Source organism: Rhinopithecus roxellana, chromosome 6 (assembly GCF_007565055.1).
Source record: "Rhinopithecus roxellana isolate Shanxi Qingling chromosome 6, ASM756505v1, whole genome shotgun sequence".
Lineage (NCBI taxonomy): Eukaryota > Metazoa > Chordata > Mammalia > Primates > Cercopithecidae > Rhinopithecus > Rhinopithecus roxellana.
This window is the reverse complement of record NC_044554.1, coordinates 26977988-27003503: the sequence shown is the minus strand read 5'-3', so window position 1 is coordinate 27003503 and position 25516 is coordinate 26977988. Positions and strand designations below refer to the sequence as shown.

General features: G+C 37.6%; 1 protein-coding gene across 2 annotated transcripts in view; it reads left to right on the top strand.

Moving 5' to 3' along the window:
- CTTNBP2 (cortactin binding protein 2) overlaps positions 1-25516 on the top strand; it is a 166567-nt gene that overhangs the window by 64516 nt on the left and 76535 nt on the right. For both annotated transcript variants that reach the window (XM_010389331.2, XM_030933371.1), the window contains exon 4: positions 18786-20439. In XM_010389331.2, coding sequence (XP_010387633.1) covers positions 18786-20439 — 1654 coding nt within the window. The remainder of the gene's footprint in view (positions 1-18785; positions 20440-25516) is intronic.

Here is a 25516-nt window from a genome sequence, read left to right as displayed (position 1 = left end):
GCCTGTGATGTGTCAAATGGGTTATTTCATAATAAATTATTTCTGTTGGACTTTATACTGCACTATAAAAAATTAAGAAAACATTTTGTTGTCATTGAATATATAAAAAATACTTTCCTAAATTTTACTTCTGTTCTGCCTTTAACAAAACTCATTTCTCTTTTAGGATAAAAAAAAGAACACTTCTAGTTGGATCAAAGATTTTATTATCTAGCTGATTTTTTTTTAAAATCAACTTACATCCTGTTTGTTTCTGAATGACTGGGTCATTTCCAACCTGGCTGATAGTGAAAGGAAATTGTTTCTGTCCTATGGGTCCTGAGAGGCTAATATAAAATGAGCCAGTGGTGTGTCTCCCATGTATAATGGGAATACAGGAGTCCTTTATAGCCAAATTCATTGGCTGTGTAGTCTCAGTGAAGCGTTTCTCTGACAGGGAGTGCTACATTTTGTCCTTAAAAAATATTATATTTTAGTAGATTATAGTGTATGAGAAGAGTTATAATTTGTACTCTTACCCTGTGTCTTCACTTAAAAAGAAAATACTGTATCAGCTGATGAAAGCAGAAACACCAAAGTCATCTCTTTAACAACAAAATTACCTGTCACCTTTAGTCCTCTGAAAGCAAATATTTTAACCGAATGTCTTCAATTTCCTCGCGTATAGAGTAAATTGCAGCTTTCGACACCTAAAAGCCATAAGGAAAAAAATCCATTATTTTAAATGAGTTCAGTTCTTTAAATCACTGCCAGAGCAAATGTCTGGGAAAGCAAAGGCTCCATTATCTATGATTCAAGTATTTATTATCTGACACCGGGCATATCTCTTTGGTAATTCTAAGACACTTGGCCTGAGCGCTGTTCTGGTTTGCCTCTCAAGGCAGGAGGACAGGGTCCGTGCTCATTCATGCGTTGGCTCCTGCTGCGACTACGAATAGGCGGGTTAACTGTTTGGTAATTTGTGTGCCAGGGAAATTTGGGCAAGAGTCAATTTGGCAAATGGACTGAGCCTGTAAAGCCACTTTGAATAAGCTAATGAGTAATCATCATGGGGAACTTTGCCTCCGGTAATCCACTTCCCATTTTGAGCCAGTAACCCAGGATGGAATGATATTTGGAGTTTTTTTTTTTTTTTAATCTTGTCTATCATCTTTTAATAGAATTTCCATTCTAATTTATTTGAACAGTAGGGAGGAAATCTATATATTTTCAAACATTTTCTTCACACTTAGGAAGTATAAATTCTAGCCCTGATGTAGGAAAGACCTTTTAACTTGATCAGAACTTTGGATGTGTGTAGCAAAAACAATAACCTGGAAATTCAGAGAGGGAGCAATTCTTTTCACCAGTGCAAAAACTAAAAATAACTGTGTGTATTAGATACAGCTCCTTCTACGTGCCAGCTCAACATAAATAGGTGAGTTGCATGGCAATAGATGCCTCAGACAGGATTCTTAGTTTTGAGGAGGTGAAGCCAGTATTCATTGAAAAGGCAGAAAGGGCATTTGTTGACTGGTTTACAGAAATGGTAGTTGGCTTACATTGTGGTTCAGCATGGCTAGCAAAGCCTAGAGGACTAGCTGTTCCCAGCCAGCATCACAGACAAGTAGCCTCTGCAGAGCTAGTCTGCAGCAGGAGATGCAGTCTGCTGATCTGATGGGAAATGGATGCTGCAGCTTGCTTTTCACCCTGTTGATGCCAGACAGCACCGGTGCCCTCACTGCTCCAGATCCTGAGTGGTCCCTCCCCGGGTCCCTCTTTTTTGTATCACGCATTTCCTATTTGAAGCCTAAGACAGGTGTATGTCATTAGCCAAGCTTAGGCTATACAGAAGACCAGGAAAGCAACTATTGTACATATTTAGCTTCTACAGGGAAGAATCATAAAATAGAGAATTCTCCTAACATAGGAAGGAGTTTCCAGTGCTAGACAACCGAAGAAACGGAAATGGTTCAGAAAAGAACAAAATATTTGTTTTGTTTCCTTGATTTCATATGCCCATTTCTTCTTACAATTGTACTTTATTCTGCCATTTTTATTCCATGTTCTTCATTATATATTGCTTACCACATGTATGAATGTATTTTCATTTTAAATTGCTTTCTAGACTTTCATTCAGTAACAACATGGTAGAGAATCATATGTAATAAAATTTTCAGGAGAGGATTTAGGACATTTTACACATGAATGATTATTTAGCTCATCCCTGAGTCTTTTTTTGTTGCATTGTTACATTACAAAATGCATTTTGATTCCCCAGGAGCATTGCAGAGCCATTATCAAGGGGGAGTTGGAGATTGAAGTCTGTGGTTCTGAGTTGAAATTTCAAGGAGAGAGCAGTTTGCCTGATCCATGCAAATAGAAATGAGCCAGCTGGGCATGGTGTCTCAAGCCTGTAATCCCAGCACTTTGGGAGGTCCAGGTGGGCAGATCATGAGGTCAGGAATTCAAGACCAGCCTGACCAACGTGGTGAAACCCCATCCTTACTGAAAATACAAAACTTAGTCGGGTGTAGTGGCATGCGCCTGTACTCCCAGGTACTCAGGAGGCTGAGGGAAGAGAATCACTTGACCCCGAGAGGCAGAGGTCACAGTGAGCCAAGATCACACCATTGCACTCCAGCCTGGGCGGCAGAGTGAGACTCTGTCTCAAAAAAAAAGAAAGAAAGAAAGAAAGAAATGAGCCAAACCTCTGCTTCCAGGGCTTGCCTTCCCACTCTTGAAACTAGATTAAAAGGGAGGGGCAGATGAGAATTGTATAGCCCAGATCACTGAATGTTAGCCACAGCCCCTTTGAAATTAAAAATGAAAGAAAAAAAAAAGAAAAGATCTCTTAATATATTTTGTTGTTATGTATTTGTTTACCAGATTGAGCAGATGGGTTGGGGTGCCCAGAGAGAGAAGAGGAAAGGGATGCAACGAGCCTTAAAAGATTTTGGGAGAGCAATAAAGAATGCAGTTAAATGTCATAAGAGTATTTTGTGGTGTGGCAGATATGCACTCTGCTTTCTCAATTTATAAATGGCCATAATTGCTTTCCTCTCAGTTTTCCACTTTGAATTAGAACTAATTGCCTTTACATTGCTGCTTTGGTCCCACCTACATAGTTTTCCCTTTCATTCTATAAAACATGTGCTTGGTGCCTCTTCATTCATAGCTTCCAGTTTGGGTGCTATTCTTGGAGCAACCACCCACTTTCTCACTACCAGTGAATCTGTGTTCATTCTTCTGAGCTCTTCCACACAATCCACTGCTTTTTGCAAAAGAGTTTGGTGATACTGCTCCATGCAAGTTTCCCTCAGCCCCTACTTGAAAGTGGTTCGAAGGAGATATAAATTCAACAATAACATAACAAAGTCACCTGGAACTCCATAATTTATGTATACTGTGGTTCTTTTTTAACTTAGTATGTGGTCCTGCCATCTGATCATCTCTTTAAAATTTGTGTAGTCCTACAATCAAATAAGTGGAATGTATGGATTTTCATGTCCTTTGTAGTTTCTAGTGTGGTTCCTTGTACACAGTTTAGATATTTTCTCTTCAAAAGTTCTTTAAGACATTGCTTGTGATAATGTGTGAACAGATTAATACCAAGGTGACTCAAATTTAAACAAGTGCACATTCACTGCTGTTATACTGACCTGAACAACTCTTTAAAATATTTGTTCCTGGAAACTACTTTATTGATGATAGGAAAAAATATAGGAAAGAATCAACGACTCTTGATGGCGATAATGACAGGAGGTTTCAAAATTATACGATTAAATTCAGAGAGCTTAAGGGATTCCCCTGAGATGTAATAAGCCCACGGTGTATGCCATTCCCTATTAAATCAACTCATTTGATCCTGAGGCTATTGTTATTACATACAGTAAAGGCTATTATAATTGCATTTTAAGCATAAATAAGGTCACAGAGAACTTGAACAGCTGTGCCTATTGGCTTGAAGACAAGCATTCTGCCTTCAGAGTCTACATACTTAACTGCTGTGCGAGGGCGACTTTCCTATAGCCACTCGGTGGTAGAACTCAGATCTCCTGCTTCTCAGGCTTCCTATATGTACTGTATTTCTTCCTTACTGCTAAAAAAGTTGAAAATCCTTAATACCTTGGATTCTTTGTGATTTTTTATGTCATTCCCTCAAGCCACTTAAGATTGAGAGACACAGATATTAACACATTTATTCCCCCATAGCTCTACAATCAAGAGAATATCCCAAAGTTTAGAGGGAAAAAAATGCCTATATGATATTGGATCAAAAGACCAGCTCTAAAACCCTTATCATTAAATGTATGATCGAGCTAGTTCATTCTTCAAAAAGAGCTAAAAACGTGAAGATTGGGTATTCAAAAGACATTCAAAATGTATTAATAAAGATTGAAACAATCAAGAATAGAGGCCACAGAAAAGATTTTGCTTGAAATGGATCATTTTTCTACATATTACGGAGAATGAACATACAAGAAATTTTTTAATTTCCAGGGCACATGTGCAAGACGTGCAGGTTTGTCACATAGGTAAACGTGTGCCATGGTGTTCACTGCACCCATCAACCCATCACATAGGCATTAAGCTCAGCCTGCATTAGCTGTTCTTCCTGCTAATTCCTACCCTGCTATTCCCACCCTGCCCCAACAGGCCCCAGTGTGTGTTGTGCCCCTTCCTGGGTCTATGTGTTGACATTGTTCAGCTCCCACTTATAAGTGAGAACATGTGGTGTTTGTTTTTCTGTTCCTGCATTAGTTTGCTGAGAATAATGGCTTCCAGCTCCATCCATGTCCCTGCAAAGGATGTGATCTTGTTCCTTTGTATGGCTGCATAGTATCCCGTGGTATATATGTACCACATTTTCTTTATCTAGTCTATCACTGATGGGCATTTGGGTTGATTCCATGTCTTTGCTATTGTGAATAGTCATATATGAAATTTATAATAATGAGTTAGGACTTCTTAGTTTGATCAGCTTTTGCGTTTTTGATAGAAATACCATGTCTGTGATGTTTTGTTTTTCATAGTACATAAGATTCAAAAGGCATATGATCACCAGAAAAAACATGTTTATTGTATACACTGGTGGCTTGAAATACTTACTGGCTCATAACATTTATTAAAATTGAAACCAGGCTTGGCTGGGTGCAGTGGCTCAAACTTGTAATCCCAGCACTTTGGGAGACTGAGGCAGGTAGATCACTTGAGATCAGGAGTTCAAAGCCAGCCTAGCCAATGTGGTAAAACCCAGTCTCTACTAAAAATACAAAAATTAGCCAGGCATAGTCTCGCATATCTGTCGTCCTAGCTACTCAGGAGGCTGAGGCAAAAGAATCTCTTGAAGCCGGGAGACGGAGGTTCCAGTAAGCTGAGATTGCGCCACTACATTCCAGCCTGGGCAACAGAGCAAGACTCCATCAAATAAATAAATAAATAAATAAATGCCAGGCTTTTGAACATCAAAAAGCAGTTATTCAAATATTAATCTACCATAGGAAATTATTAAAAATCATGTATCATGATTTGATTACTGTTTTGGTTACTGTAGCCTTGTAGTATAGTTTGAAGTCAGGTAGCATGATGCCTCCAGCTTTGTTCTTTTGGCTTAGGATTGTCTTGGCAATGAGGGGTCTTTTTTGGTTCCATATGAACTTTAAAGCAGTTTTTTCCAATTCTTTGAAGAAAATCATTGGTAGCTTAATGGAGATGGCATTGAATCTATAAATTACCTTGGGCAGTATGGCCATTTTCACAATATTGATTCTTCCTATCCATGAGCATGGTATGTTCTTCCATTTGTTTGAGTCCTCTTTTATTTCACTGAGCAGTGGTTTGTAGTTCTCCTTGAAGAGATCCTTTACCTCCCTTGTAAGTTGGATTCCTAGGTATTTTATTCTCTTAGAAGCTATTGTGAATGGGAGTTCATTCATGATTTGGCTCTCTGTTTGTCTGTTACTGGTGTATAAGAATGCATGTGATTTTTGCACATTGATTTTGTATCCTGAGACTTTGCTGAAGTTGCTTATCAGCTTAAGGAGATTTTGGGCTGAGACAATGGGGTTTTCTAAATATACAGTCATGTCATCTGCAAACAGGGCAATTTGACTGCTTCTTTTCCTAACTGAATACCTTTATTTCTTTCTCTTGCCTGATTGCCCTAGCCAGAACTTCCAACACTATGTTGAATAGGAGTGGTGAGAGAGGGCATCCCTGTCTTGTGCCAGTTTTCAAAGGGAATGCTTCCAGCTTTTGCCCATTCAGTATGATATTGGCTGTGGGTTTGTCATAAATAGCTCTTATTATTTTGAGATACGTTCCATCAATACTGAATTTATTGAGCGTTTTTAGCATGAAGGACTGTTGAATTTTGTCAAAGGCCTTTTCTGCATCTATTGAGATAATCGTGTGGTTTTTGTCTTTTGGTTCTGTTTATATGCTGGATTACGTTTATTGATTTGCGAATGTTGAACCAGCCTTGCATCCCAGGGATGAAGCCAACTTGATCATGGTGGATAAGCTTTTTGATGTGTTGTGGATTTGGTTTGCCAGTATTTTATTGAGGATTTTTGCATCAATGTTCATCAGGGATATTGTTCTAAAATTCTCTTTTTTTGTTGTGTCTCTGCCAGGCTTTGGTATCAGGATGATGTTGGCCTCATCAAATGAGTTAGGGAGGATTCCCTCTTTTTTATTGATTGGAATAGTTTCAGAAGGAATGGTACCAGCTCCTCCTTGTACCTACCTCTGGTAGAATTCGGCTATGAATCCGTCTGGTCCTGGACATTTTTTGGTTGGTAGGCTATTAATTATTGCCTCAATTTCAGAGCCTGCTATTGGTCTATTCAGGGATTCAACTTCTTCCTAGTTTAATCTTGGGAGAGTGTAAGTGTCCAGGAATTTAGCCATTTCTTCTAGGTTTTCTAGTTTATTTGCATAGAGGTGTTTATAGTATTCTCTGATGGTAGTTTGTATTTCTGTAGGGTCAGTGGTGATATCCCCTTTATCATTTTTTATTGCGTCTATTTGATTCTTCTCTCTTTTCTTCTGTATTAGTCTTGCTAGCAGTCTATCAATTTTGTTGATCTTTTCAAAAAAACAGCTCCTGGATTCATTGATTTTTTGGAGGGTTTTTTATGTCTCTATCTCCTTCAGTTCTGCTCTGATCTTAGTTATTTCTTGCCTTCTGCTAGCTTTTGAATGTGTTTGCTCTTGCTTCTCTAGTTCTTTTAATTGTGATGTTAGGGTGTCAATTTTAGATCTTTCCAGCTTTCTCTTGTGGGCATTTAGTGCTATAAATTTCCCTCTACAATTTATAGAGGACACTGGGACACTGCTTTAAATGTGTCCCAGAGATTCTGGTATGTTGTATCTTTGTTCTCATTGGTATCAAAGAACATCTTTATTTCTGCCTTCATTTCGTTATGTACCCAGTAGTCATTCAGGAGCAGGTTGTTCAGTTTCCATGTAGTTGAGCGGTTTTGATTGAGTTTCTTAGTCCTGAGTTCTAGTTTGATTGCACTGTGGTCTGAGAGACAGTTTGTTATAATTTCTGTTCTTGTACATTTGCCGAGGAGTGCTTTACTTCCAACTATGTGGTCAATTTTGGAATAAGTGCGATGTGGTGCTGAGAAGAATGTATATTCTGTTGATTTGGGGTGGAGAGTTCTGTAGATGTCTATTAGGTCCGCTTGGTGCAGAGCTGAGTTCAATTCCTGGATATCCTTGTTAACTTTCTGTCTTGTTGATCTGTCTAATGTTGACAATGGGGTGTTGAAGTCTCCCATTATTATTGTATGGGAATCTAAGTCTCTTTGTAAGTCTCTAAGGACTTGCTTTATGAATCTGGGTGCTCCTGTATTGAGTGCATATATATTTAGGATAGTTAGCTCTTCCTGATGAATTGATCCCTTTACCATTATGTAATGGCCTTCTTTGTCTCTTTTGATCTTTGATGGTTTAAAGTCTGTTTTATCAGAGACCAGGATTCCAACCCCTGCTTCTTTTTGTTTTCCATTTGCTTGGTAGATCTTCCTCCATCCCTTTATTTTGAGTGTATATGTGTCTCTGCATGTGAGATGGGTCTCCTGAATACAGCAAACTGATGGTCTTGACTCTATCCAAATTTGCCAGTCTGTGTCTTTTAATTGGAGCATTTAGTCCATTTACATTTAAGGTTAATATTGTTATGTGTGAATTTGATCCTGTCATTATGATATTAGCTGGTTATTTTGCTCGTTAGTTGATGCATTTCTTCCTAGCATTGATGGTCTTTACATTTTGGCGTGTTTTTACAATGGCTGGTACCAGTTGTTCCTTTCCATGTTTAGTGCTTCCTTCAGGATCTCTTGTAGGGCAGGCCTGGTGGTGACAAAATCTCTCAGCATTTGCTTGTCTGTAAAGGATTTTATTTCTCCTTCACTTATGAAGCTTAGTTTGGCTGGATATGAAATTCTGGGTTGAAAATTCTTTTCTTTAAGAATGTTGAATATTGGCCCCCACTCTCTTCTGGCTTGTAGAGTTTCTGCCAAGAGATCTGCTGTAAGTCTGATGGGCTTCCCTTTGTGGGTCACCCGACCTTTCTCTCTGGCTGCCCTTAACATTTTTTCCTTCATTTCAACTTTGGTGAATCTGACAATTATGTGTCTTGGAGTTGCTCTTCTTGAGGAGTATCTTTGTGGCATTCTCTGTATTTCCTGAATTTGAGTGTTGGCCTGCCTTACTAGGTTGGGGAAGTTCTCCTTCCTCATATTCAAGTGATTACCATGTCTATTTCTTATGTAATTGTAATTTCCCACTTTTGTAGTGCTGCTTACATTTTCCAAACTTTTAATTTTGATATAATTTGAACCTTATGGAAAAGTTGCAAGAATAGTACAATATCAGCATTCTTTACCCAGATTCACAGTTGTTTGTATTTTATCTGATCTGCTTTATCATTTTTTCCTTCTCCTTTACACACATGCATGTGTGAGCACACACACACATAGATTTTTTTCCAAACCATTAGAGAATAAATTAAAGACATATGCTTTTTTACGCTTAAATATTTTGATATATATCTCGTAAGAACAGGGACAATCTCTTACATAATCACCATATAGATTTTTAAAATCAGGAAATGTATCATTGAGACAGCATTTTTTCTAATCCACATATTCATTTCCCCTCAGTTGTTCCAATAATGGTCCCTGTAATAATTATTTTCCCAATTCAAGATCAGGCATTGCATTTAATTGTTATTTCTCTTTAGTCTCTTTTAAGCTGTAACAGTTCTTCAGTCTTTCTTTGCTTTATTTACCTTGGTATTTCTGAAGAGCATGGGCTAGGTATTTTGTAAAACATAATTCGAGTTTGTCTAATGTTTCCTGGTGATTTTATTCAGCTTTTGCATGTTTTCCTCACTCTTTAGTTGTTATTGTTCCTTTTGTGTTAGTAACTAATTTGTGGAGAAATACGTTGATATCCTTTAAATATCTTATTCATTAAATGTTCACCTGCTACTTTTAGAATCCACTCATGATTTTCCAACCCCATTATTCCTTCTGCATTTTTTTATGTGGCATACTACTGTAAGGAAAAGCTTTTTCTTCTCCCCCGTTTACTTGTTTATTACATCAGTGTGGAGTCATGGATGCCTATTTGGTGAGTTAGGAACTTACCATCACTATCTGTCCCAGATTTGGCCACTGGGAGCCCTCTTAAGCTGGCTCATTCTAGATATTATCATCATTTTTGAGCACTTGCAGCAAGATACTCCAGCTCATTTTGTGTTTTCTTTAACCCAGTGCTTGGAATTAGCTATTTCTTTTTTTTTTTTTTTTTTTTTTTTTTTTTTTTTTTTTTATACTTTAAGTTCTAGGGTACATGTGCATAACGTGCAGGTTTGTTACATATGTATACTTATGCCATGTTGTTGTGCTGCACCCATCAACTCGTCAGCACCCGTCAATTCATCATTTATATCATGTATAACTCCCCACTGCAATCCCTCCCTCCTCCCCACTCCCCATGATAGGCCCCAGTGTGTGATGTTCCCCTTCCCGAGTCCAAGTGATCTCATTGTTCAGTTCCCACCTATGAGTGAGAACATGCGGTGTTTGATTTTCTGTTCTTAAGAGCTTCTGCACAGCAAAAGAAACTACCATCAGAGTGAACAGGCAACCTACAGAATGGGAGAAAATTTTTGCAACCTACTCATCTGACAAAGGGCTAATATCCAGAATCTACAAAGAACTCAAACAAATATACAAGAAGAAAACAAACAACCCCATCAAAAAGTGGGGAAAGGATATGAACAGACATTTCTCAAAAGAAGACATTCATACAGCCAACAGACACATGAAAAATGCTCATCATCACTCGCCATCAGAGAAATGCAAATCAAAACCACAATGAGATACCATCTCACACCAGTTAGAATGGCAATCATTAAGAAGTCAGGAAACAACAGGTGTTGGAGAGTATGTGGAGAAATAGGAACTCTTTTACACTGTTGGTGGGACTGTAAACTAGTTCAACCATTATGGAAAACAGTATGGCAATTCCTCAAGGATCTAGAACTAAATGTACCATATGACCCAGCCATCCCACTACTGGGTATATACCCAAAGGATTATAAATTATTCTACTACAAAGACACATGTACACGTATGTTTATTGTGGCACTATTCACAATAGCAAAGACTTGGAATCAACCCAAATGTCCATCTGTGACAGACTGGATTAAGAAAATGTGGCACATATACACCATGGAATACTATGCAGCCATAAAAAAGGATGAGTTTGCGTCCTTTGTGGGGACATGGATGCAGCTGGAAACCATCATTCTTAGCAAACTATCACAAGAACGGAATTAGCTATTTCTTCCAGGAGCACTACGTTTCCTATTTAATGGGAGATGGTGCATAGCAACAAATCTGGAGCTAGGAAATTACATATATTTATCATGTTCATATGTACACAAAACATAGCTGTATCTTGTCTGTCTCTCTATGTATCAAGCTGTCAGTATACTGACACATTCCTGAATCTAATTCCGAGCCATAGAGTATATGCCAGTCTTTTTTCTATTTATGACTCCTTTTTTCCACCAGTGAGAAACCCGATTTTCACTGTACTTCAGTATATTTACTCATTTATTCAAGTGTGGAACATACAGAGTAGTTTCAGAATTACTTACTCATACTGCTGTATAAGGCCAAAATGAAAACCTGGAATTCAGTATTTGTTTACAGATTCTTAAGGCAAAGTTTACAGGAAGTACAATTCACATATCTTAAGTTTAAAAATTAATGAGTTTTGAAAATGCATACATCTGTGTAATTTGTGCATCCCCCCACCCCACCAACAAGATATAGAATATTTCCATCACCACATAAAGATTCCTGGAGTACCTCCCCAATAAGTCTCTCCCACAACTCAGGTAACTTGTGAGCACTATTCTGATTTTTTCATCATGGATTAGTCTTACCTGTATTCGAATTTTAAGTAAACGACGACTATTGTCTCATAGTTAGTAAGCCTTAAATTCAGGAGCTGTTAGTCTTCCAGCTTTGTTTTGCTCTATCAAAATTGGTTTGGTTAGTCTAGATCCTTTGGGCTTCCCTGCAAAAAAATTAAAGGCAGTTTGGTTTCTCCAAAAGTTTGCAGGGATAGAAATTTCATTTAATCTGTAGACTAATTTTGTGAGAACTGGCATCTTAGTAAAATGGAGTCTTCCAACCCGTGGTTGTAGTACATTTCTCCATTCATTTAGATCTTTAATTTCTCTTAGCAATATTTGGCTTCTATCAGTGTAGTGGTCTTAGTCATTTGTTGCTGTTACTCATATTTTTTGATGCTATTGTAAATAGCATTATTTGTTTAAGAATTTCAAATGTTTGTTGTTAATGTGCAGATATTCAATTGACTTTGTATGTTCACACTGTATTCTGTAATCTCGCTATATTACTTAAATAGTTGTAGTCAATATTTTGTATATTCATGATTTTCTAGGTTAAAAATATAAAACATAATGATCTGTAGAGAACATTTTACTTCTTCCTTTCCAAATTACTTGCCTGCCTGCCTTTTTCCTCTTCTTCCCCACCACTGCCCTGGAATTATTGCAGTGACTAGAACCTCCAGTGCAATGTTGAATAGAAGTAGTGAGAGTAGACTTTATTGTGTTTTTCTTAGGGAAAAAATATTTCATGTTCCATCATAAAGAACAATGTTGAATAGAAGTAGTGAAAGTAGACTTTATTATCTTTTTCATAGGGAAAAAATATTTCATGTTTCATCATAAAGTACAATGTTAGCTGTGCTTTTCATAGATGCTCTTTATCTCATTTGAGATTTTATACTATTCTTTGTTGGAAGGTTTTTTTTAATCATGAATGGTTTTGATTTTAAAAAATAGCTTATTTGCATTTGTTGACGTAATCCTGGTGTTTCTCTTTTATCTTTTAATATAATGAATTACACAGATTGATTTTCAAGTATTAAACCAACTTAGACCCCTGAGGTAAATATCACATGGTCACCTTTTTATTACTCTTTTTATATATTGGTGGATTTCATTTGCCTGTGTTTTGCTAAACAGTTTTGTGTCTGTGTCCAAGAGAGATGTTTTTTCTGTAAATTTTTTAAAAAGATTTTGTTTTGTATAAAGGTAACTTTTTGTTCATAAAGTGAATTGGAAGTCTTTTCTATTTTCTGAAAGGGTATGTGCAAGTTTGGCATCACTTTTTTTTTCTTTAATGTTTGCTAGAACATCAGTACAGCCTTATAAGCTAGGAGTTTTCTTTGGGAAGGAATTTTTAATTGTGAATTTAGTTTCTCTTTAAAAAATATAAAGCCATTGCAATTTTCTAGTCATTTTGTGTAATTTCTGAAAGTGTATGTTTCAGAGGACTTTTTTTAATTTGTTGAACTTATTGGCACAAAGTTATCCTTTTAATATTTCTTTATTCTGTAGTGATATCCCCTCTTTCATTCCTGTTGTTTGTAATTTGTATTTTTCTCTATTTCTAAATCTGGTTTTCTACATATTTAGCAATATTATTAATCTTTTAGATGAGACACAACTTTTGGATTTGTTAATTTCTCTGTCATTTATTTCTTCTGTTTCATCAATTTCTTTGGTATTTGACTCCTTCTGCTTTGAATTTAATTTGCTCATCTTTTCCTAGCTTCTTAAGGTGAAGCTAGGATGATTGATTTGAGGCAGCTCTTCTAATGTAAACATTTAAAGCCATAAATTTCTCTCTGCCCTCTGCCTTAGCTGCTTTTAGATTCTCTGCTTTCACTGAGTCCCACAAATTTTGGTATGCTGTGTTCTTATATTCATTCAGCCCCAAATATATTCTAAATTACTTTGTAATTTCCTCTTAATCCTCTTTACTATTTAGCAATATATTGTTTTATTTTTGAATTTTGAGGTTTTCTTAATATCTTATGATTTATTTCCAGCTTAATTCTGCTTCAGTCAGAGAACACATTCTATAAGATTTTAGCCTTTTGAAATCTGTTGGTTTGGTAGTTCTCAATAGCTCAGCAAGTGCATTTGAAGAGAGTATCTTTTGTAATTTTGGTATATTCTACCCTATAAATATCAATGGCTAGGTGATTTTTATAGTGTTTTCAGATATACTATTTATATTCTTGCTGAGCTTTTTAATTTAGGGTTAAGTGAGATATTGTTATTATTGTAGATTTGTCTATTTTTCCTGTATTTCTGTCAGCTTCTGCTTTGTATATTTTAGAGAAAATTAACACCATTGCCATGATTTATGTTGCAGGTTCTCTGTATGTAATATGTCTGTAATTTTTTGGCTGATTTCAATATTATTTATCTTTGTTTTCAGCAGTTTTACCACAATGCACCTAGATATAACTTTCTTTATATTTTCTGCTTTGAAATTGCTGAGCTTCCTGGATTTGTAAGTTTGCCTTTTTAATCAAATTTATAAATTTTGGGGCCATTTTTCCTAAGATATTTTTCTTCTGCATTCTATCTTTTTTCTTTTTTTTGGAATTCCAGTTCATGGAATTTAAACCAGTTTCCATTGCCCTAGATATGAATAAGATGCCGTTCATTTTTTTTTTCAATCATTTTTTTCTATGCTCTTCAAATTGGATACTTTCTTTGGCTTTATTTTCAAATTAATTATTCTTTTTATTCTGCTCTCTCAAATCTGCGATTAAGCCCATTCTGAACTTTTTGTCAGTTTAGGTATTACACTTATCAGTTCTATTTGTACATTTGGTTCTTTTCTTATAGTTTCTATTTGTATGCCAGGATTCCCCTTCCCCTCATTTATTATGACTGTATTTTCTTTGAAGATGGCTGCTTTAAAATCCTTGTCACTAATACCAGTGTGGATCATCTTGGGCCAGTTTTTATTGACTACTTTTCTCTGGACTGCGATTCACTTTTTCTTAATTTCTTTGTCTAGTAATTTCTTATTGTATACTGAACACTGAGGATGATATACTGCAGACTCTGGATTCTGTTACCTGCTGAAAAGTTGTACTTTGTTCTCGTAAGCAGTTAAGCTGGTTAGATTCATATTCTGTCTCTTTGCAGTTGACAACATCCGAGGTCTTTGCTCAGCTCTGTCAGACATGCAGCAGCCACCTTCTGTCATTCTGTGGGGTCTTCCCCATGAATGTATAATTCAAGGATCAAACAAGGATGCTGGTAAATCGTGGCAACCTCAGATTCATCCTCTGACTCCTCAAGCCCATATCACCAGTGCATTGTACTTGAGCTTCAGCTGCCAGTGCTACCAGAATAGGGAATTGCCTCCAGCTGAGCAGCTACACAAAGGCCAATCTCATCCAATGCTGTTGGCTCCTTTCTTACAGTAGGGTCTACTCTTCTCTCATTTCTACCTCTTTTATTGCTCTCACGAGCCTTTAAATCACTATGTTTTATATGTTTTTCAAGGGGTTGTAATTATTATCTGCAGGAGAATTAGTCTAATAATCATTGCTTATCCATTACTGGTAGCAGAACTTTCTCTGATATATTTCATAATTGCTAAATTGTAACCCCTATCTAACTTATAAAAACATTCGTCTACATGTTTAATATGGTGTATTCTCTAGATTTTTGTATGCCTCTAGTGTGTTTTCAGAGGAAGAAATATAGTGCAAAGTCACACACATTTTAAATTAATACAAGTAGCTATTGTATTATGAATTGAAAACTTAGTATTTTTTAGTGCCAGGCACTATGCTATGTGATTTACACGTGTTGTCTTATTTAAAACCATAAAATAATGTAATTATTAGGACCATACAGAACCAATTTTTAGAGAACTTAGCAAGGTCACCCAGTAAGTTTGGGATCAGAATTTAGTACTACATCTCTTATTCTCTTAAGTATACTTACTTTGTCTCTGAGCTGAAATGGTCTAAGATTTTTTAATATAAAAATTATTTTTAAAGTACGGGAGTATGCTATTTAGTACTACATCTCTCTCTTAAGTACACATCGTTTGAGCTGAAATGGTCAAAAATTTTTTAATATAAAAATGTTTATATACTGTGTGTGTATACTGTTATTGGAAGGCTCCAGTAGAGAAAAGGGTATTTAATATTTTAAAAAGAGCAACATAATAACTGATGGAATGAGTCCCAGAGGTGACGGGAGAAAATGAAGTTAATTGCTGAAGGCAAGTCCACCACTGAGCAGATGGAAACCTTTACCCCTTAGATTGAAGGGAAGGAAATATGGCTTGGTGCTGCTATGAAAAAGCTTAAAGGAGGAGGTAAGATGAAGAGAGGAAGTGAGGGAGTTTGAATGTTTTCGATAAAGGAGTCTGTAAAGAGAGACTAAGTCAGTTAAGAGGTCATTGGGTGAAGATTTGGGGAAAGGCAGAGGTTTGAAATATCCCCTGTAGTAAATGGCAGAGGAAGCTAAATAAAGTTAGGTAGAGTGATTGATGGCTGGGAGTCAGAGGTTGAGTTTGGAGCCAGGTGTTTATAGGTATATCAACTGTGAGGTTTCCTCTGTGCTCTGCTATCTGTGGTAAAATTCTTTTAAGACATGTATGAGTTTGAGATAGGATTTACAAAGCACAAGTGATGGAGGATAAAGATAGAAAAGAATTACAGATGCTCTTATAATAGTATAGTTTTCTGTATAAATATTTGAGATTAGCTGAGTCGCTCTCCACTTGGAACTCCAATTTGATTCTGAAAGATGATGATCCATAGTGCAGAATTACTGTGGACAAGATGTGAGATATGGTGAGAAAAACCTGAGACAAGTAGAACCCCGAGTGATTGCCATGACTGACACTCATTAGCTGGATGACATTATGAAAAACACTAATATGGCCTCTAGTTATTGTTTTGTAAAATGAAGGTAGCTCTTCAAATTCTCTACCTTCAGAAGCAAATGATGAAATTTGTATTTTAATAGTAAGCAGAAAATTGGCCTAGTTTATGTTTTTCTTACATTGCTGTAAGAATTTTTTTTTCTTGGGGTTAGTATAAAATAAGATTTAAATTTTCTTAACAGTTCTAACTTTGCACATGCCTTCTAATACCAGTGTGTTATTTGGTGCATCTCAGAAGAGTTCAATGTGTTTTAGTTAATAATATGTCAAATTTTTGCAAGGCACCCACGTGAATAAGATATACATATAAAAACAGTATATGACAACACTATTGTTCCCCAATCTTACCTAATCTACTTATGAATTACTCCCAAATCAAATTTGTGCAAGGCACCCACGTGAATAAGATATACATATAATAACAGTATATGACAACACTATTGTTCCCCAATCTTACCTAATCTACTAATGAATTACTCCCAAAATTTTATCCAGTAGAAGAAAGTATATGTGTAATTATGCTTGAGGAATAATCTCTATTCCTGGTCATCTATTTATGAGACACATCCCAATGCTGTTTAGCAATTGTTTGTCAAAGCAGGAAGCATCCCAGAGTAAAGAAACACTATCTCTGACCATCCTTTTGGTCCCATGACTGACTGTGAGGGGAATGGAGTCATGGATTTTTGTAACAGGGCAAGAAACAGGAACATCCTCATGACTTACAGGTCGTGAGAGTATCTTCTTCCTCTGTTATTGATGACAAAAATTGACTCAAATAAGTAGTGACTCTCTTGAGAGGATATTTGTGTTTAACATCTACATGAGAAAGCAAGTCCTATTCACATCTTTATAATCAGGTAGATCTACTTTAACCTTTAGGAACCATAAGGCCCATTATGGACTGCCAGTGGAACATTTCACTAGTTGAGGAAGTGAGGCGTGTGAGCCAACCTGGCTTCTGTATCCCAGCTTGGGGTGTGACCTTTGTCCTTCTAGAGTCCCTCATGACAGATGCTCCCCTGGAGAGAAGTGAGAAATCTGCAGGAACATGTTAGACCAGTGCCACTGTGAGGCTGCCCACGTAGCCAGAAAGCCCATTAGTAACAGAAGTTGATTGTTATCAGTGGAACTATGTTAATTTTAGCTAATTCCTTCAATTTACAATTTATGAAGCACCACTGTAGTGCCATTCACTGTTCTAGGTCTTAAGGACACAGTCCCTGCCCTCAGTAAAGTCACATTCGGGGTAGCGGGTGTAGGCATGTAGTGAACGAAGGTTGATAAACACAAGGGTGGGAGGGACTGTTATTTCCCATAGGGTGGTGTGGGAAGACCTCACTGTAAAGGTGACAGCTAAGCAGAAGCCTGGAAGAAGTGAACGAGCCAACCCCCGTGCTATTGGGAGCTTTTGTGTATATCAGAAAGCCCCATCTGGAGAGAGAAAGGCTTTAAAAGCTCCCTGTCTAGGTTGATCAGTTAGAAAAACGATTTTACTCTGGAAAGCACCAATCCTAAGGGCCCATGGCTTGGTGAACAAACAGTGCCTTTCTGTGAAGGAAAAGGCACCCCTCTCTTCATGCCTGGGCAGGCGACTTGGGTGAGTAGGGAAGTTCAAGGAAGGCAGGGGAAGCTCTGGAGTTTTGCTCCCACTCACCCTCCCATGGGTCACTCTGGTGCCGTGCACAAGTGGCTTATTGTGGGAGCGCTATGGGAAGATGTGTGGTTGGAATCCCATGCAGAAAGAACAGTAAGGGCAAAGACCCCAAGGCAGGACCATGTTTAGGAAACTCCAGGGGTCCAGGGAAGCTAAGGGAGCAAGTGGGATCAAAGTAGGAGACAAGGTCAGGCTCCGGGTTCACTGACACCAAATATAGTGTTCTAATAAGATCGTTCTTTAGCTCTTTCGAGTTTTCAAAGAACTTTCTTTCATATATAATTTTGTATGATTTCCACAACTCATCAGAGGAAGCTCAAAGAAGTTACATTTCTGAGCTAGATAATACAATTAGCAAACATAGTGGCTTAGAATTTAACTGAAGTCCTCGGTTTTCAGTACTTTTCATGATACTTTACCTCAGAGATTAATAATTTTAAAGCATTAAACCTTTTTAAAAAACATCACCAGTTCCATCACAGAGCTGTGTTTTTACAAAAATAGATCTTTCTGATCCCTGTGATTTAAAGCATCTGGTTATTGTTCTCTTTTTCTGTAGTTAACTTCAATAGACTTTAAAAATTCTCTCTTGTTGTAATTTAGATGTTTTTATAAAGCCATTTACATCTATTTTCTCATTTTAATGGGCCTTTAAAATATTTCTTATCACATTTTTCGAAAATGTGGTGTTTTTGCTAACCCGAATTATGTAATTGTTAGAAAATTAATAAAAATCTCATAAAAAGCATTTCCTTGGTGAAAAGAAAATTCTGTATATTAATCAGGATTTTCTTGTGAATTTCTTTCAGCTGGAAATGGAGAAGCTTCAGCTACAAGCCCTTGAGCAAGAGCACAAGAAGCTGGCCGCCCGCCTCGAGGAAGAGCGCGGCAAGAACAAGCAGGTGGTCCTGATGCTGGTCAAAGAGTGCAAGCAGCTCTCAGGCAAGGTCATAGAGGAGGCCCAGAAGCTCGAAGACGTAATGGCCAAACTGGAAGAGGAAAAGAAAAAGACAAATGAATTAGAAGAGGAACTCTCCGCTGAGAAACGAAGAAGCACAGAAATGGAAGCTCAGATGGAAAAACAACTCTCTGAGTTTGACACTGAGCGGGAACAGCTTCGTGCCAAGCTGAACCGGGAAGAAGCACACACCACTGACCTCAAAGAGGAGATAGACAAGATGAAGAAAATGATTGAGCAACTGAAAAGGGGAAGTGACAGTAAGCCAAGCCTCTCTCTTCCACGGAAGACAAAAGATAGGCGTTTGGTTTCCATATCTGTGGGAACAGAAGGAACTGTGACAAGGTCTGTTGCATGCCAGACAGACCTAGTGACAGAAAGTGCTGACCATGTGAAAAAGTTGCCTTTAACTATGCCTGTAAAACCTTCCACAGGGAGCCCCCTAGTTTCTGCAAATGCAAAAGGGAGCGTGTGCACCAGTGCCACAATGGCCAGACCAGGTATTGATAGGCAGGCTTCCCATGGTGACTTGATTGGCTCTTCTGTACCTGCTTTCCCACCTCCAAGTGCAAACAGAATTGAGGAAAATGGACCAAGCACTGACTCAACACCAGATCCAACCAGTAGCACACCCCCACTTCCCAGTAACGCTGCCCCTCCCACCACTCAGACACCAGGCATAGCTCCTCAGAACTCCCAAGCTCCACCTATGCACAGTTTACATTCACCATGTGCCAACGCCTCTTTGCATCCAGGTCTAAACCCACGAATCCAAGCAGCTAGATTTAGATTTCAGGGCAATGCTAATGACCCAGACCAAAATGGAAATACTACCCAAAGTCCTCCGTCAAGAGATATGTCACCTACAAGTCGTGACAACCTAGTGGCCAAACAACTAGCTCGGAATACTGTGACCCAAGCACTGTCAAGATTTACAAGCCCTCAAGCAGGTGCTCCCTCAAGGCCTGGAGCACCCCCAGCAGGGGATGTTGGCACCCACCCTCCAGTCGGTCGGACCAGTTTAAAGACTCATGGTGTTGCACGAGTTGACAGAGGAAATCCTCCTCCTATCCCTCCAAAAAAGCCAGGGCTCTCCCAAACTCCTTCTCCACCACACCCCCAACTCAAGGTTATTATAGACAGCAGCAGGGCCTCGAACACAGGGGCCAAAGTTGATAACAAAACTGTGGCTTCGCCTCCTTCCAGTTTGCCACAAGGGAACAGGGTGATTAATGAGGACAACCTTGCTAAGTCATCCTCCCCTCAGCTGCCACCAAAACCATCCATAGATTTAACTGTGGCACCTGCAGGCTGTGCCGTTTCAGCCCTGGCCACATCTCAGGTGGGTGCCTGGCCTGCTGCAACCCCCGGACTGAACCAACCTGCATGTTCAGACAGTTCCCTTGTCATTCCTACCACCATTGCCTTTTGCTCTTCCATAAACCCCGTTAGTGCCTCATCCTGTAGACCAGGTGCCTCAGACAGCCTCCTGGTAACAGCATCAGGTAAAGGGATTGAACTATTATACCCTTTTTAAAGAATATGGCCTCTCTTCTCACTTGCCTTGATTTTCTTCACATTGCCTTGAAACTTTTTTTTTAATTTTATGCTTCGCCCCTGCCAACCATTTCTTTTCTCTCTCTCTCTTTTTTTTTTTTTTTGTTTGTTTGTTTTTTGGTTTTTGTTTGTTTGTTTTTAAAGGCTCCAGGGTATGGTGATTCATCTTGCTATATGAATTGCGGTTTCACTATGCTAAGTGCTTTCTTCTTTTAAAATAACCTGAAAGTAGTGGCTTAAAGCACATGGAGACCATTAATTTAGAGAGACTAAAGTATTTACATGGGAGAAAAGAGTATTCCTTCTTATTAAATATTTATCTCGCAAGACCTCAGTGGGTCATCATCACACAGTACGTGTTTAATTCTGTTCCTTCTGAGATGACATTTTTAAAGGCCTTTCAAGTAATTATTAACACTATGTTGGATTACCAAATTGACTAGATTTGTTCTGTAATTGGTATATTTTAAATTCTAATATCAGTTTGGTGTTTAGAGTTTTTTTTTTTTTTTTTTACCTTCAGAAATGGAGTGTGAATATTTATAAGTCTGTTCTAAGTTTATTTCAAAAGCCGTGTACCCTATTTAGTGCTGCCGTCTTCCGGCACTAGGGCACAGATGGTTAACATAGCATGTGGGCTGTGTTACAGAAGGTTTCCATTGCAGGTGTGGCTTATGAAGTCACTGAATCTGGGACTCTTGAACAAAGAAAAGGTGGATTTTTTCTTTTTGTTATACAGTGCTAGAGAAAGCATTGCTTTTTATTGACATGACTGGATTAGTTCTTTACTAAGCAAATGTGGCTCTAAAGTAATGTTACCAAAAACACATAATTATAAATAACAGAGACTAGATTCCAACACCCATCTGACTAACTGCAAAGTCCATGCTGTTCCAGTTCCCAATTTTACCCCTCAAAATGTGGAAGACAAAGTTCTGTTGAAGCTTTGGAGAAGTCTCTCCTACCATGGGATCTCAGTGGTTGGTGGAGATTGTTGGTTCTAATGGGAGGAAACTTTTATAATTACAGGAAGGTTTGAATAGTTGTTATATTGAATACTTTGAAGGGAGAGAGAGAAAAGCAAATAGCATCATATTTGCTAATTATCAGGTGATGGCAGCAGTATTCTAGGATTTATTCGTCCAATTATAAGCCATCAACTTGAAATTAAGGTCTTTGAGAGGCTTTATCCATATTTTGAGGGGTGAAATAGGGAATTGGAAGCAGCATGGACTTTGAAGTTAGATCTATGTTGAAATCTAGTCTCTGCCATTTACAGTTGTGCATTTTTGGTGACTTCTTATGCTACTTATATGGGGGAGGGTGGCTGTTAGGAGGATCAGATCCTATAACCTGTCAGCATAGTATTGAGCTTAGAATAGCATGAGTAATCAATAAGTAGAGGTGATATTACTGCTTCAGTGATATTGTTGTTTACAGTATTTTTAAGAATTTGCTTTGGAATTGCCTTTAGTATTATTTTGAGATATCTTTACAGGCATTCAGCATTCTATATTTTTGATCCAAAATGGTATTACTGAGCTGAACAGCTCTTCTCGTGGCCTAAAATAATTTTGGCTGTTTCTCACAAATTAAATCCACCCTCAGAAGAGGAATTTTGCTACTCAGTAGAATAGAGAATGTACTATAAGATCTTTGGGCAGTCACAAAACAAGTTCCAGAAATGTGTGGAGCAGTGGCAGTGCTGTTGCCATAAATGAAAACACTTCCTAGGATATAGAAGTTTTGTCACTTAAAAAAATACAAAGCCATCTTTACCTGAGACCTTGAGGCTCTGCCACTTGTTGCCTTGGTCATTACTGTGGTCCAGGGTTTAGCTGCACATGCCCTTTGGTTTCGGCAGAGAAGCCTTAAAACCAGCATCTATGACTGAGGAACATTTTGTCAACAGGATTGAAAAGTTAACGGATTAAAATGTGTTAACTTTTAAAGACAGAGATTTACTAATCTGTTATCTATTCACCAGGATGTCCTGCCCTAGGATACAGTAAAATTTTAGATAAAAGAGCTATAACCCCTCTGAAAAATGCCCTTCACTTATGTCTGGAAATCAAAAGACACTATAGACCAGAGACCAAAAAAATACCAGCCACTGAAGATACAGAAACCGGATTCCTTATTTTCTACTCTCTGACTTCTGCAATTTTGCCAAAGTATTTTGTTTATTTATTCCTCTCAGAACTGCAGAATTACTTTTGGTAGAATAACAGGTTTCCATGTCATTTGCTTATAAGATGTGACTTATTAAGGGAGAAGGGAGGCACTGGAAGCCTTGAGTCATTCAGCAAGTGTTTACTGAGCACCTAGACTGGGAAATGAAAGTGTGATTACACTTACACAATGGAGGTCTACAACACTACAATTCAACTATAAATGTTGAGTTGAACTTTCCAAATAAGATAGAGGATTTCAACTCTGTTGTACATTGAGATTGCCCCTATTTTCGCCACTATGCCCATTGCAACTAAGAAACACCAGAGCTGCCTCCACCCTGCTTACTAACCTGTCTGTCCCTGGGTGAGCTTGTGCCTCTCCAGGTCATTAGCCCTTTGAAGGGTATTAACCTTCCAAACAGCCACTGATTCCATTGTGGTTGCCAAAAGCAAGGCACAGGGACAATGCGCATCTGTCAAATACCTGACAGATGTCTCTTCCAATTTCGGTGATCAAACAAGCGCTGAACTAAGTATAGTAAGGCAGGATTAGTCCATTCCTGCCCCTTTCTAAGTATCACCCTAGAGAGCTAATTCCCTCTGAGCCATTAGCTTTTTCATTTAAAAGCAAAAGCATTGCGGGCTGCAGTGCTCATACCTGTAATCCAAGCACATTGGAAGGATGAGGCAGGAGGATCACTTGTGCGCAGGAGTTCAAGACCAGCCAGGGTAACATGGCGAAATCCCATCTTTACAAAAAATATAAAAATTATCTGGGCATGGTAGTGTGTGCCTTTGGTCCCAGCTACTCAGGAGGCTGAAGTGGGAGGATCACTTGAACTCAGGAAGTCAAGGCTACAGTGAGCCATAATCATGCCACTGTGCAACAGCCTGGGTGACACAGTGAGACTATGTATCAAAAAAAGCGTTGAACCAAAATTATAATAATATAATAATATTCCCAAACAAAAAAAGATTTAAACTTGTCTGATATATTTTCAAACTACCTCTCCCTCCTTGGAGAACTACTGGCCCATAGTACTTCCAACTCTAGAATCCTGTGTTTCCATGTCAGCTTCTATCTATAACAATTATGACTAAGTTAGAGCCCCAAGGAAAATTGGAATGACAGAAGTTACCCTTTCAATGAATTGTAGTATAAATTACCCAAACTCTATTTGGCAACCTTTATAGCCAAATGTTAAATTTTTAAATAACATTCTTAATTCTAAATGAACTAGAATTTCTTGTTCCTCCTGAACTTGCCAAATAAACACATTTCAAATGTTGGATGAACAGAAGCCTAAACCAGAAATCACTCCAGGCAACTGAGTTTCCATACCCTTGGAAATTGTTTTTTCTGTGTTTTTTTGTTTTTTTGTTTTTCATTTGATACATTTGATTTAATTTGGTTTACACCTTTTCCCTATTGAAACATGACTTTTAAAAATTATCCTCCATGTGTGATTGGCTTAAAGGCTAAATCAGAAAACAAGAATGATCTGGGCTATGACATTAACCTTCTCCACCCTCTGAAGCTGATGCCGGAAGCTGTTCTCACTCCTTCCCTCTGCTATTGCATGTCCAGTCATTCCCTTCCTCCTGGCATGTTGTGCAGGATGCTCACCTTACTAATGTTTGCATATGACACTGCGAAACTGATTGACCTTTTGCTAACATCATTAGAGTAGCTGTACGAATACCGGTCTGTTCTGTCTTAACCATTATTTAACCTCTTAACTAAACATTACCATTTTTATCATTGTCGGGAATTTCAGATGAACAATATAGTCTCATGGTGAAGTCTTATTTTTCCCACATTTAGGCAGGATTTATTAAAATAAGCTTGTCTGTGTTAGACAATATTGGAAATGTTAGTGAAAATATAAAATGTATTTATAGTTTTAAAATACTTGGTATTTATAAAGCATTTTTCTTCTGTAAAGATATTTAAAATATGTTGCAGACCTCTAAGAAAATAAGGCAACTGATATATCTTCTGTAGTTCTGTATAATAAGACCCTTGAGTGGTCTAAAGATGGAAAACAAATTGAAGAAAAAAATTTGTCTTTCAGATAACTTATTAAAAATAGGGTTTCCCAGGAAATTACAGCTGCAATTGAGTATTTCCGTATAAAGCAGTTGAAAAATATATTTAAACTGTCTTCTCCCCCCCAAAAGCCTAGATTTATGGTGAAAAAAGAAAAATGTAGACAAAACCCAAAAGAATAGCAAGCCATTTACATGTATTGGTATTCATAAAAGAATATCAATAACCAAGACCCCTTGGATGAGATATAAAGAGAGAATGAAAGAGAGAGAGGCTGAGTATGAGCCCCATTCCCTCCTGTTCCACAGAGGACTGTAGTGCGATGCCTTCATATTGCCTGTGTTTGCTTTGCAGTCGAGGTTTTATACCTTCGTGTTTATAATTTCTCTGTTTATCCATTTCTAATAAGTACTGATTTAATTTTTGTGGGCCTGTTTTTTGTTTGTTTGTTTGTTTTTAAGAAAATACAAAAGGTAAAATGTACCAGAGAGGAGCCTTCTTGTAAGTATGAAGTAAAAATACTACTTTTGTAAGAAGAGCTAATGAGTATCAGTAGGAAAATATCATAAAGTTTAGATAAATATTGAATTTTATGAGCATTTTAATTTTGTATGTCACTACATATAGTCCTAATAGGATTAAAAACAATAAATTATTCATAGACCCAAATAATTGATGATGAAGATATAGTATCCAGCTTTTTATAAGCAGTGTAATTTCATTTGTATAATTGGCTTTGTTTTGCCTTTTTTAAAAAATAATTTTTAAATACTGAGAAGTTCCTTTGATATGTCCTTTGAA